Source organism: Botryllus schlosseri, chromosome 9, assembly GCF_051294905.1.
Source record: "Botryllus schlosseri isolate E-star chromosome 9, Bs_hap1, whole genome shotgun sequence".
NCBI lineage: Eukaryota > Metazoa > Chordata > Ascidiacea > Stolidobranchia > Styelidae > Botryllus > Botryllus schlosseri.
Window position 1 is genome coordinate 10993647 of NC_137244.1, and position 14329 is coordinate 11007975.

At 38.8% G+C, this 14329-nt stretch overlaps 1 protein-coding gene across 2 annotated transcripts; it reads right to left on the reverse strand.

Moving 5' to 3' along the window:
- Positions 1 to 689: 689 nt before the first annotated feature.
- LOC145446549 (galactosylceramide sulfotransferase-like) lies at positions 690 to 12549 on the reverse strand. 2 transcript variants are annotated; one of them, XM_080324888.1, is made up of 8 exons: positions 12330 to 12549; positions 9731 to 9839; positions 9360 to 9520; positions 7000 to 7096; positions 4866 to 4981; positions 4493 to 4640; positions 4055 to 4171; positions 690 to 1043 (listed from the first exon to the last, which is right to left on the reverse strand). In XM_080324888.1, exons 1-8 carry the CDS (start codon positions 12344 to 12346, stop codon positions 723 to 725), a joined length of 1086 nt encoding a protein of 361 aa, XP_080181014.1. In that variant the 5' UTR covers positions 12347 to 12549; the 3' UTR covers positions 690 to 722. The 2 variants fall into 2 exon arrangements, with proteins under 2 accessions (XP_080181014.1, XP_080181013.1); XM_080324887.1 differs by having other exon boundaries at positions 692 to 1043; positions 12219 to 12548.
- Between the last annotated feature and the right edge of the window lie 1780 nt (positions 12550 to 14329).

The window sequence follows — 14329 nt, forward strand, 5'->3', positions numbered from 1 at the left end:
GATCTTCACTGGGATACTAGTTTTGGTTACCGAATCATTAATACCGTCACACGATAGCAATTTCTTGATTTGTTTTTGATTATGACATGTTAACTTCAACTCCCCTGATCGCAGGGGTTTGATACTTTCGTAATTTCCTATCATTGCGTGAAGAGCCCTGTTTACTTGAGCAGGGTGATAATGCGTCATTTTTCTCTGTGTACCGGCGATTAGAATATCTAAGTCGCTCTCTGTCTGCTTGATCCGCTCTCTGTCTGCTGGATGCTCGATAAGTTACGATCCTGTATATTTGCGCCGATATTTGCCTCGGACCCGGCCGTTGCAACGGATGCGCTACTACAAGGCGTGTTCGCAACATTAGCAAATTCCCGCATTGGGATTTTTGTATTACTACGCGAGAGGCCGTCGGATTCCAAGTCATCGCCATCTGAAGAGATGCGATGCTCCGACCGCCTCTTGGCTGCCCCAGTTCCCTTCATCTAGCCTACCTAAGTAGGTAGTGAGGGATTAGTTAACTACCCCCACTATGTCACTTCTAAGCACCTATAAAGCTTCAATACAATAAACCACTACACTCCGAGGTGAAACGGCTCAAGCACCGCACCCAGTCTGTCTACACGACACGTCGGATGCCACTAATTACTCGCTAACGACCTCCGCACGCTGACGACCTCCGCACTCGACGACGGTCAGGGGTTGAGCAGATATCTATTCGGCATCATTTATTGTGGGCACCATCCCAAATTCCTGCTCATATAGCGCGCAATCGGTTTTGCGATAATTCGATTCTTGCTTTTCATAATTTTAAAATTTCTATTTGTCCGTGTATATTCAGAATTGATTGGTATCTTGACATTCCATCTTAAATATGATTCAGATTTGTCTGAGGCGAAGAGTCCAGCATTTAGTTGGGCGTCCTTCCTTGACCTTTTTTCTTCGATCAGAAGTTTGAGACGTTGAACATCATGTGCCATTCTGTTCTGTCCGTAAGATTGAATTTTTCGCCATAGCGACGCATTGAAGTAGTCGTAAAGTATTTGATCCTGAAACAATGACGGAATGGAATTTTGACAAAGCTCCGACAGGGTGTCATTGTGTGTATAACAATATGCATGGGGCGGCTATATAATGATATGACGAATATAAACACAAGTCACACATGTAAGTATTGAAACGGAATTGAGTCGGTGCGACGATTTCCATTGTATATTACTGGCGCAAATATGCTATTCGGAGGTAGCCTACCTGAGTTACAAATTAGCTTTATAAAACACAATAATATCATAGTTTGTACTGACGATAAAGATATGATGACGTCGCAATTTGTTCCAAATTTTGACTCTTACTACCCACAGCCCTGCGAGCACTCGGTCTTTGTGAATGGTGAAACACGGACGGTGATATAACTCAATTATAACACAAACAGGCCTAATTGTAAACGGGACTCCATTACAAAATGAAATGACATGAGATGAGTCGCGTTAACATTGTCATATTTAATTTAATTCACAGTAATATCTATCCCATATCATTTCGGTCTTCAAGAATGCTTACATCCAACGTCAGTGGTTATTAACCTTGGCTCCAGCACCCTCAGCAGGGGGAAATTTAGATTTCGAAGGGCGTGGAAACGCTGAGGAGCGATATGGGGAGCACCGAAGAAAATGGCGTTGCAGTAGATAGTATAGTAGGGGTATGAGATCATATAGTAGAACCATAGTTTCATATAATTCTGGGGTCTCATTGCAAATTAACATTCGACAATCTCTGTGAAACATCGCGCAAAACATTACCCGGCGGTGCTGGTAACATGTTTTCATGAATTCAGTGGTTTAGTTCATGTAAAATGAATTGCGCTTACTTTCAGATCGCCAATCACCCGTTAGAACAAACCTTTCAGGCTCGGTTGGATTATTTTCCACATAATGTTAGGTATTGTGTCCAGCAGCGCATAGCATAACGAAATCGAAGAGGCACTGTACCACTTTTGAGAGTGAGAGCCCTTTGTACATTAAAGATGCTTTAAAGCTTTTTGACCAACATGATTAACTAAATATACCTGTATGTGAGAGTTACAAAATTATAAGACGTCATGATATTTCTTCATCGCATCCTAGGATGATACTTTATTACCCACAACCTCACATGGACGTTATATAATATGGATTGTTTTGTTAGCACTACATTCATGATAGAGCAGTGCTTCTCAAACGGGGGTCTGCGAAACCTCCAAATTTGGAGAATGACTAATAACTAGGGCGGTTTTTTTTGACATGTCAAAATTTGTCAAAATTTTGTCAAAATTGTAGCGTTGAGGTCAAAATTTGTCAAAATTTTTCATGAAGTCAAAAAATTTTTGACGCCTGCATTTTGTTTGTATCGTAGATTTTGCACTGTCGGTTTAAACTTATAATTTGATATTTTACCGCTGTTAGCCTTTTTTATGGGCCTACCGTTGTAAACGGCTAATCGTCTGCTCATTGTGAATCATAAACGGTCAAATAAAACAAATAATAGGTAGACATGGTGTTATGGTCAACATACCGCAATATCCTAACTGTGCATTGCATCATTCTTATATTAAGAAGCGCGTGATGAAAATTTGTGATGTAGACAAAATTGTCAGAGTGAAGCAACACGGTGTGTCAGCAGTACCAGCAGTGTACGCACAACTTGAGTGTTGTCAGTCAACAACTGCTGCTGTTGAACGTCCTTGGCAAGCTTCTTAGTAAGGACGTGCACTTTCTACCCAAGAACGTAGGAAAGTATCTCTCGTTGTACTACAAAATATTTTAATTATTTCTACCATAATACATATTGTAACCACTGGAATTCTTCATAGGGCCAGATTTCGTAAAAATATTGTGTTTTTTTTTCATGTAAAAAGTTGCCTGTTTCTAAGCCAAAAACGCCTTTTCAGGCCAAACTACTTCGTTACGACAGTCAGATCCAACCAGAAATGAAGATAAGTGGTACAATTTTAACATTATGTGGGAAAACACCTAATTTGCATACGTTAGGTCAAAATCTGGTGAAAATTCATTTTTTTAGGTAAAAAAAGTCAAAATTTGGGTTTTTTAGGTCAAAATTTTCTTTTTTTAGGTAAAAAAACCCGCCCTACTGATAACCTAATTTTTCATTTATTCAATAAATTAGAGAAATCAAGAGATAGTTTCGCTTCATAACTATGCTAAAACTTCATAACTCACATAAAAAGAATGGCCGTCGGAAATGAAATATTCTACTTTTCAAACTCATTTTAATTCTCGAATTGCTTTTCAGAGATATTTTGTTGGAGTTTTGGAAAAATTTGGTCGCGAAAAACATTTTCACCTATGATACACAAAACCACTATGGCGCTATATACCAGAATAACTTCAAGAATAACTGCTAGTTACTCAATTTTGGTGTGATATATGTCGCGATCATACCCAAACGTGTATTCGGAAACGTTACGCGGTATTATCACATTCGCCACCACTTTTGAAAATGGATTTCTGCCACTCGTTCATATCAAATAGACGGCGCGGATTTACAAGACATGACCGCGTATGCCAAGAAATTTAGCTAAAGAATTCGTCTTAAAATAATGAAAGTATTCCCAATATCTACACTACATGAATAATAAGCCTAGGCTATGATGTTATCTTCAAGAATGGTCATCCTACTGCTGCTTTTCACCATCCTACAGTTGATACTTGCACAGGACAGATGACGGTTGCACAATAACGGAGCTAAATTTCAACTAAAACATTGGGGATCCGTGACGCTCCAAAAGGGGTCCGCGAAGACGAAAAGGTCGAGAAACACTGTGCTAGAGTTAATAACTGGGGACAATACTAAATCCAATGTGAACGAAGATCTCCACCACATTATCAGTTGATTTACTAGTCACACAAAGCATTAAAAAAAAAACTCAATACAATTAACTCCCCTGTATTGCCAATCGCAGAAGTAAATTAGAGTTCTGGAGAGTTAAGGTTAAGAATGACTGTTGTACACCAATCCTATCGTTCTTCTGAAAAGAGTGGAAAATCAAACTCTTCATATTTACCTGGAAAGTTAATTTCCTTATGATTCTCTGATCATTTTCGCTACGTGCATTAATATCGTATGGTTTCGAAGGTGAATCGTCAGGTATTATGTCCACCCAATCCATGCAAAATATATCCTGGCAATTTTAAAACATGCTTCAGCATGAGGAATAATTTATATGCGTTAATTTCGGAGATAACACTTTACCGATCCAAGGTATTAGACTTAAAGGGGCACTGCGCTCTAAAAAATAATGTGGTCTTAAATTGAAGAACAGGTCGAAAAGGATGTTTGGCCGCAGCCATTTTCTTCAGTAACCCACCGTGGCTTTCTAAAGAAAATGACTGGGGCTAATTTTTCTGATCTGTTCCTCAATTTGAGACCACATCATTTTTAGAAGGCAGTGCCCCTTTAATACACCGTTGCGCGCTTGAGAATCAAGTGTGCAAAGTTATACCTTCAATAAAACCAGAGATTCAAGCAAATGGTCGAAAATCAGGACCAGGTCAAATATGGAATCCAATCTTTTAGCTTCATTTAAAGCATAATTCTTTGAAATTCTCGTCGGATCTAGTCCCAGATCATATGCTTGATAATTCTGACTCCTAAACGTAAAATAAGAAGCATCACGATTACGGCAATATTAACCTAAATATTATCGTGTTTCTGTTTATAATTATATTTTTCTTGACGAATAGTATTCCTGATTTAGATTTAGAATCGATATCGAAAGTAGATGCCACCACATTTAATCGACCCTTTTTCAAACTGTACATTTCGGACTATATAGCCTACTGGGAACTGCATAAGCAACTATACGTTATTAATACCTGAAATACCAAGGATATGTTCCATTAAGTTTAGCTTCCGCAAGCTCCAAATATTGTGACAACGGCATCAAAGCTTCCCCTGCGACTTGAAGATAAGGAGATCCGTGACATGTGACCTATCGAAATAGCGCCAGACTTATAGCCGTAGCCAGGATGAAAGTTTTGGGGAACATTTTTTTAATAACGTTGTGACGTCGTGGATAAAAATTGCGACTCAATGTAAATGAAAGATGTTACAATGTCACGGACGAAAATTTGCAGGTGACTTGGCACCTTTCACCGCCCTTGGGTACGTGCCTGGCCAGGCCAATCACATATATAATGACATAATTTTTGAACGTATTATATCGCTTTTCCAGCGAGTTTTTTCTGAAAAACACTCCGATTGTTTTAAAGTTTTGGTTGGAGTCGCATGTATTTGGGAAGATGAAATTCGGAGCAGGTATATTTTTTAGTAAAATCCAAATACTTATATGTCTCATTATCATGTTTAGGGGCAATCATCTCATTTTAAGGGAGTTTTAAATCCGATTATTATTATATCATAGGGTTACCATACGTCCTCCTTTAGGAGGATTTGTCCTCCTTTTTCTGGTTTTTGAAAATATCCTCCTGTTGAGATTTTGTCCTCTTTTTGAGGAATTTTGGTCAAATTCATAGCGAATTCGACTGAGATGCCGCAAATCAGCACCAAAGTGAAGCTCCGACGGGTATTTCGGGAGCTGAGTGGAAAGTTGACCTTTTTTACTCAACCACAAAGTAAAGTGAAGGAAAAAAACAGTTTTTTGGTCGCTGAGTGAGAAAGGCAACCTTTTTTAGTCAACCTACTACGAAGTGGAAAAAATTTACCATTTTTTCAGTATTTTCCATCAGTATTCCAAGTTTGAAAAGTTTGAAAAAGTGTCCTCCTTTCCCGTTTACAAAATATGGTAACCGTATTATATCATTGTCCTATTATTATCGAACAATCCACTGTAGCCTAACTATAGTGGTGCAAAATTACAGCGGTATTACCTTTTTGAGAATCAATTTTGATTCTACACTATAAACAAGTTGGATTATTATCCCGAAGAGCTTGGTATCTGAGAATAATGTAGCTTGTCGTCACCACAAAGTCGTGAGTCCTAGCCTACAGATTTGTATTGATAGCCTACCCCTTCATATAGAGATATACGTAACATTATGCTGTGAACAAAACCACTTGCGTTTTAATCGCCAAAGTGTCATAATCAACAGCAACTGAATTACAGACATAGAATCATCTGTCGGATAAGAGTGTAATAGAGGACGGCAAAGCTACTTTTGGATTCTCTCGCGAGTGGGGTTGTCAATTGCCACATCGGATCAGCGATCAGTAATCCACAGAATTATTTAGCCGCAGGTAAACACTGAATCCCATTTCTTTCCAAGTCTCCAGCGAGTGACCGGTACAGATTTTCCCTGTTATCGACAGCAGGGGATTCGAACCCTTGACCTCGAGTTTGCTAGAAGATACGCATGACAACTGAGCTACGATGGCTGTAGAGTGAATTTGTACGTTTACTATGAAATATAATTGTAACACGGCGCTTAAGAAACTCAGCTAAATGCGGGCATGCGTTATAAAGCAATGAAAGCACGTCAATTCAATGTATATTCAAATAATTATGATATTGTAGTGTCTTGCCATTGTGGGTAGCGGGCACATGACCAAGGTGGACATGCGAGGTATAGGAGTGAAGCACGAATGGAGTAGCGTCGTGATGAATAAAGGATCGGAATAAGATTGCATAAAAGTGCGATATCGGACACCGAGTAGGATGCTGCAGATATTCAAGTCATTGCACGTGACTTAGGATGGCCTGATGATAATATTGTCGAAAAGTGGTAAACGGAATTAAAGATTTACACGTGCAAATCCTATGTGTAGGTCATTGCAGCCCTAAAGTAAAATTGTTCAGAATGATCTTGATACTTATAAAATAAGACACTAATTTTATTTCCATGCTAAATTAACAATGTTCAATGTTTATCTTACTTCATACGGTACGTCCCGTGTACCACTGTCCTAAATTTAAGGATTACTCGAAAAACAACGGTTGATCTGCATACTGCAATGATCATCAAAACGACGTCATAGAAAACAGTAAATCACCTTTTTCGATGATCCAACATTCTTTCCGTATCGGGCATAGTAGAAATTGAAACTCGACTCAAATTGTTTTTTAGGATTTCGCATGATCGTAATGTATCTGAAAGAAATAAACTGCAAATAATAATAAGTTGAATAGGTGTATGTATGTACAATTGTACATGTACGCACATTAGTACGGAGCATGGACCGGAGCCGGATTGGATACATGATATTATGTGATGTTGGCACAGCTAGGCTTGGGGCTATTTTAAAGAAATGTCCCGTCGCAAAAACTTTTTTCCCCATACAACTTCCGACTTGTTTAATTGTGACATCACGTGACGGGGCCGTCCCCAATTTCATATCATCCATTCCAAATTATCATCCTGATTTCTTCAATGGATACTGTAGTGATTGGATGCGGATAACTGACATCTTGGCGTATGGATATTTAGTGATTTACGAAAATAAGGAAATAGGGCACCAACCGCCATCGTCGTTTATTAGGTATATATGAAACAAGGATAATGAACAATTCGTGAAGCAATGGAATATCTACACAGTTAATAATATTTACATCTCTATTCAATTCATAGAGTGCCAGATAACGAGTCAACATTATTTATTTTGGACTGTACACAGTGACCTACCTCTGGATCTCACCATCCAGCTAATTCAAAGGCATGCATATTAAGGGCTGTTAAAAAAACGTTTTCTTCAGATTTCACTGGCTACTTGATCAAATTGTTAGGTTGGTGAAAACAACGCTGCACACCAACTTTGGCTCAATTCCAACAAGTAGAAGCGATTTTCTTGCAGTAGTAAGTTCTGAATTTATAATTAAAAAACAAAAACTTTCAAAATTTTTCTGTCAACCCCTTGAAATTATTAGGCTGTCAGTAGAGATGATGCACACCAAATTTGGTTCGATTCCAACTACTAGTAGCAAAGTTATTGCAGTAGAAAAATTCTGATTTGAATAAAATAGTATCTATAATTATTTAATATAAAATCATGGAATTGGAAATTTTTCTGCTGCAATAGCTTCGCTTCTAGTGGTTGGAATTGAGGCCAATTTTGTGTGCATCATCTCTACTTACAGCCTAACAATTTTATGGGATTGACAGAAAAAATTTGTAAGTTCATTTTGTTGTTTTTTAATGACAAATTCAAAACTTTTTACTGCAAGAAAATCGCTTCTACTGGTTGGAATTCAGCCAAAGTTGGTGTGCAGCGTTGTTTTTATCAACCTAACAATTTGATCAAGTAGCCAGTGAAATCTGAAAAAGTTTATTTTTGAACAGCCCTAATTATGCATATAGACTTCTACAGATTCTATATCGGTTATGGTTATTTTAGCATTTACAGACGCAGATTGGCGAGTGCTATACATCGAAATAAACTGGAAATGCATATTACTACAACATACTATATATTATGTCGTTATGTGATAGCTCGTCATACATTCCATCACTCAATGAACAAGTTTACGGGGATAATACGCTGGGTAATATTGGACTTATTGCAATTTATTCTCGACTATGAGCTGTTATTTTAATGTCGAAATTTACAGAAACGATAAATAAAGGTCTATAACCAGCAGAAGTCAAGATATATCCCTGTCTTACAGGTATTCATCCATGCGTTGAACTCTAGTCAGGCAAGAATTCTCTATCCGAATTTTCAGAATCGGCCTTGGACGACTTTGGAATTTAGACACAACTATTATCCCTCATTATAGCATTCATATACAGAAATTGGCTATAACTATTCATAGAAATAAACAAAAACTGTCGTCTATTATATTTTTGTGGCTTACTAAGAGTTCAATCATACCCGCTAGAAAGCTATGGGGCTCTGAGAGCCGCGGTTGGGAATCACTGATCCAACTCTGGATTGCAATCAATTTGGGTCGCGGGCGGGAATCAAATCTTTCGGTCGATTGTGAACTGCACCAGTATAATGATACCAAAATGTTACTTCCAAATTTATACCTTTATTTTTCATTTTCATCTTGGTTCGAAATTTGGTGTCTGGAGGGATTATTTAGGTGGAAATGTTTTTAATTACAAATCTCAACTTTTGATTGGAATGTGCTGTGTGTTAAAAGTATTTCTATCAACAACTCATCATTACTTCTTGGGATGGATGAGTTCGTCCATAAAATATACCTCTTCTGCGGGCCGTTATGATATCTAATATACATCAATGAAGAATTACGGTAATTTCACACCTCCACATTCATTGGTAGCAAGGCTTCCTTATAGTCTTTTTTAGTAATTGCAAACATTTCTCATCTTCAATAATAATTGTACATGGTTTATATTCACAGTCCTTACTTGACATCATTGAATCACGAGCTGGTAAATGGGTCAGCTTACTTCGCTTTTGGGTTCATTATCTCTCTAACTTCTGTTTCGTTGAAACGAATGTGTGCTGATAGAACGTCCACCCGTGATGTTCCGTTACCATTTGTAATAGTCAAGTCTTTTCGAAACGTGCCTGGATAGCCCCCAGCAAAAGGCCTTGGATATAGTTGAATCTAGGAGCAATATATGTCTCAGTATAAAGTCCTACTCAAATTGCGGCGGACAATCTGCTAAGAGCATCATGTGCCATGTCTTTCGCGCGTGTGCACCTGAACGTTTAGTGGTATTCATGTTCCTTGTGATTATGATGTCCAGATTTACGCATTGTATTTCATACTTGGATAAATGGATATACATACAAGCTGTAGTGTGAAGTGACTTACTCGAATATGAGATGTATTGCGATCATGAAGTCGCCATAATATGTTTCGGAGCGTTGTACTCCCAGTCTTGTGAGTCTTCACGTAAACATATGACAGGCTCAACGGACATCTGTGTATAAATATTAGGCATATTTAGCCTACATTTTTTTTCTTCTTGGAATTAGGTTTCAAAGTTACGTGGCATTTCGTCATAGAAAACCCAACTGGTACCCGGCACATTTCTATGATATAAGCTTCACGGTGTAAGATAGCTAATTCAGCAGGGTTGTAACCAAGTCACAAGGCTCCGAGTCACAAGTCAATCTCACTTTTATAGTTTTGACTCGAGTCAAGTCGAGTCATTTCAATTCACCACCGAGTCAAGTCCGAGTCCAAGTCAGCGAGCATAGGGTCGAGTCCGAGTCATGGAATTGTGACTCGAGTCCGGGTCCAAGTCATTGTATAGACTGCTCAGTTTCCAGTTAAAGTATTGGTAAACCCATTTTTTATAACTCTGTTTGGTGATATCGATTGTTTCGCATTTATAATATACCAATTTTCCTCACTTTTAGCAGTTTCTGGTCGCATATTCAAGTACCAGTACCCACAGACGAAATCACAATAGTGTGTTGGCTTCGGAATTACAATGAAATGTCGGTCTTGGCCGTCTGAGTCTCGAGTCAATGACTTGGATCGAGTCATGCGCAATGACTCGAGTCCAAGTCGAGTCGAGTCATTTCCGTATTTCGAAAAAATGACTCGAGTCATTACAACCCTGTAATTCAGGCTATTTACTGTTGCTTTTACAGCGTGTTGGCTGTATGGCAGGGACGGGCAACATACGGCCCGTAAGCCGGATCCGGCCTGCGACGTGATTTTGAGCGGCCCGCAGACACTTTTCGGTCGTACATGATAATGTGACCCGCGACCATAGTCTGCCGCAATCCCCACTGCTTACTTACTACGTCAAATTATAGTGTGGGTTATTATTTGGTTCTTTGTTTTCTTTGCGTCCGACATGCAGCCTGAACTCAATGAACCTGTTCACTACTTTGATGTCTCATTGACTTTAACACCTATTGGAGTAGCCTACATAACACTAATATATTTATTGAATACTATGTTTTGATCTGCTTCAAACTTGACGTTTACATGAAATACGATTAATTCTTGTATAGGTGGATAAATACGCGTTTCATGTATCGATTCAGAAATTCGGCCCGCCACGTACTTCATTTTCCATATCCAATACCAAAGTATCATTATTGAGATGGATAACAGGCATTATATTATTTGTGGTGGCATAAACGGTACATATCTCAACTTCAACGTATTACATTATGTTATGACGTCATAATGAGTGATACTCGATTACTCGACTCGGCTCGAAGCAAATTACGTGATTCAGAATCGAATCACTCAGGTACTCAATTTTGCCCAGCCCTACCCTCGAGTTTGGTTTTGCTGTTTCAAACGGGCTCGCTTTAAATATGAGGACTGACGATCGCTAACAAACGGTATGTAAACCGTACAGTTTTCAAGTTTGAAAATTTTAGTAGTGTGAGATGCAATCCAAAGTAAGAAAACTGTCTAATCGCATAATAGAGGATTCTCTGATAATACCTTATGGTACAGTGCCTAGGATCTCGCACTCGCATGTAATGCCAGAAACTGTTAGAATTAGAGCGTTAATGGCAGCAACGTATATCCTGCGATTATGCAAAGCATATGCTACAGCTACACTCTTAGCGAATAGAGTGTGTATTTCCATTCGTGTACCACCCCTAATATATGGTGTAAATATACAGCCATTACACACGAAACCAGAACCTACCTCCTACTTATACCACGCTTCAAATCGAGTACAACATTTTAATCCAAATTGTGCATGTGGTAAGGTATGCTCGTAGGCACGCAGAATGTATGACTGCGATATAATTGTAAGTTACGTTCTGTTTTCGTGTATACCATCTTTTTCGGCCCTTCGGGTGTTTGTTCATTGTTCAGCCAACCACTGAATCTTAACGCGCGCTTGAAGTGGAAATGCCTGCCTGCCCAAACACTACAATTTATCTTCTTGATGAATGACATTTCGTTCACGCGGCGCGGTATTTTTTTGTCACTGTTTTGTTCAGTAGTGCAGTAAATCGGGGACTGTCTGGTGACACAATAATCAAGTATCAATAACAAAGTTCGTTTATATCACAAAGGCTAAGAGTCACGTTTGTCAGAATAATCGGGCAAAAGTTATGGATTTGGAATTGTAGCAAATTACGACGTACGATTTGTTGATAAGCAGAATCACCTTACACCTTCCGTGCATTGGATTCGTTTGAGTCCTATAACATGCGTCGAGAAACCCCGCTTTATGCCCTATCCTGTCTGTCATATCGCACAAAACCCCATTGGAGAGACGGAAAGTGCAATGCGTTACGCAAATAAACTTCGGCACGTCACATCCCCTCGCAGTTTACATATCCTATTGTTTATGCACGTAGCATGTACCGACCTTGTGTTGTTATGTTCAGTAGACGTATGTTCCTTATTCCACCAGATTTCTCGCAATCCAACATTCACGTATATTGATACACAGCAGAGGAATACAATCGCAACTACCAACCTCCCTTTTGTAATCATCGTAGATACGGTCAAGATAAGCGGTCTGTACTCGTCACCATCACATATTCGAGACGGCCTTAGATAAACCTGATACGTCAACAAAAAGCTTCGATAGCAGCTTGTGATACCAATTGTCCACTGCTTTGTTATACCAATTGTCCGCTGCTTTGTGGTTCATCCGACGTTACTAACGATAAGTTGTGTGTTCCCTCGCCTCAAACGCATGTAATGACCAACAATAATCAATATATTGAGCGTCTTACACATATGGTAATCATTAGTCGTGAACATAGTTCAATCACTGCTGGCAAATTCGTGATCACGTTTTTCTTGTACCGGCGGGAATCATATAGGATAATTTCACCATACGGTCGATTGCCAGAAACGATTTCGGTGGCAGTACCATCAGGGCCTACGATAACAGATTCTCTTAAAAAAGACATCAGCGATTACGATTTCTCTTCCCGTTACCATGCGCCTAGCCATAGTTAATTAGGCCTAATGAAGTCATATAACAGGACAAATCAGTCTAGCGTTAGAAAGCACCAATTGACAAGTATTGAAGTAACAACGTCGCAGATGCAGTTATCCACCAACCGCAAAAGTAAGCTAGATAACGAGACAACTCCAACTTGCTCAAGTATTTTATTACAAGGCAATACCAGTTCAAGCATGTCAAGAAGAAATTGGTTCATATTAGAAGCGATGACTTCCAAAAACGAACATGTAGCTCAGTCATTACAATCTCTACCACGAGTCACGTGAATCGAATGCCTTACAGAAATATGCAAGTTACGTCTTGCTCACCCGCCGTTCAATTTTGTTGTGTCCACGCCATTGTACAAAACTATGGTGTCATCATGTCATCTTGCACTGATAAGAAGTCAGTGGTCCGTAAATATATGCCAACCCGCAGAAGAAACTGCTAATTAATGAGGGATTAGCGTAGCAACTTTGTTTCGTCACCATGCTTGAATTTTCGAAAAAAAAATCCCAAAATTATCTGATGACGCCTTGTGCTGTCAATGGTATCCGAGGCCACGGGAAATCGTCCGTCAGAATTGTGAAAATCAGGCGATGCTTCATGTCATTCTGTATCTTCATTTGAACAAACTGAAACTATATAATTGCAATTGAAGCAATTTCGTACTTGAACGACAATAAATTCTGAAGCCAGCAGATGTGTTCAAAGTAGTCAAGAAAGCTACTCAAGTTGAAGTAGAAGTAGCGACGAAAATATATACTCGAGTACGAGTAGAAGTCCTTCTTCCATAAGCCAACTAAAACTACTTGAAGTAGAAGTAGAATTGACTGTCTTTAAATCTACTCAAGTAAGTAAGTAGTTTTGGAAACAGTCTTAATTCGTTCGCATGGACTGTCAATAGCTGCAAATTGAGCTATGCGGAAGGTGCAGAGAGCTTGATTCGTATTGATGCATCTCAGGAGGTATCAATTTTCAACATAATAAGCATTCTTTCGCATCATGGGATGAAATTATATTATTGATATGAAAATGTGATACTAACCCTTTGCTTAATAGAAGACCCCGTTTTAGAGAACGTCATGGCATGGCGCCGGACCCCGTATTAAAAGGCCTCAAGTTTAGGCGAAGAGCAAAACAGAAAAGTTGTACCTGATACGGTTGTAACACTTTGTGCGTTTAGTGTACGTTAATAACAATATTGGGGATCGTTAAATTTATATTTAGTATAACTTTATTTTTGGAAAATAGAGGCATTACTACACTTGCTTTTATCCTTCAACATGTACGTTCTGCAGAAAAAAGAACTGAAAGTAATTAGAACTCGAAGCATGATATTCGGAATTGAAAGTGGAGTACAAATACCACTTCTAAAAAACGGAAATATGTATTTCATGTATTTTGTCCGTAAGCTCCAAAGGTTATCTGCTAAAACAAGTGTAACGTCCAAAATAGCCAAATTTTCCAGATTAGCAGGACACGTCATGGGCTTCTAGATTACGATATGATAGGTAATTGCT

Excerpts from the sequence above, each read along its gene's own strand:
- LOC145446549 (XM_080324887.1), bottom strand. The coding sequence starts at position 12,346 with ATGATTACAAAAGGGAGGTTGGTAGTTGCGATTGTATTCCTCTGCTGT. Across the intron at positions 9,521-9,730 it reads GCAATACATCTCATATTCGA|ATTCAACTATATCCAAGGCC; the intron begins GTAAGTCACTTC and ends TATTGCTCCTAG. Across the intron at positions 4,172-4,492 it reads AATCTCTGGTTTTATTGAAG|GATATATTTTGCATGGATTG; the intron begins GTATAACTTTGC and ends TAAAATTGCCAG.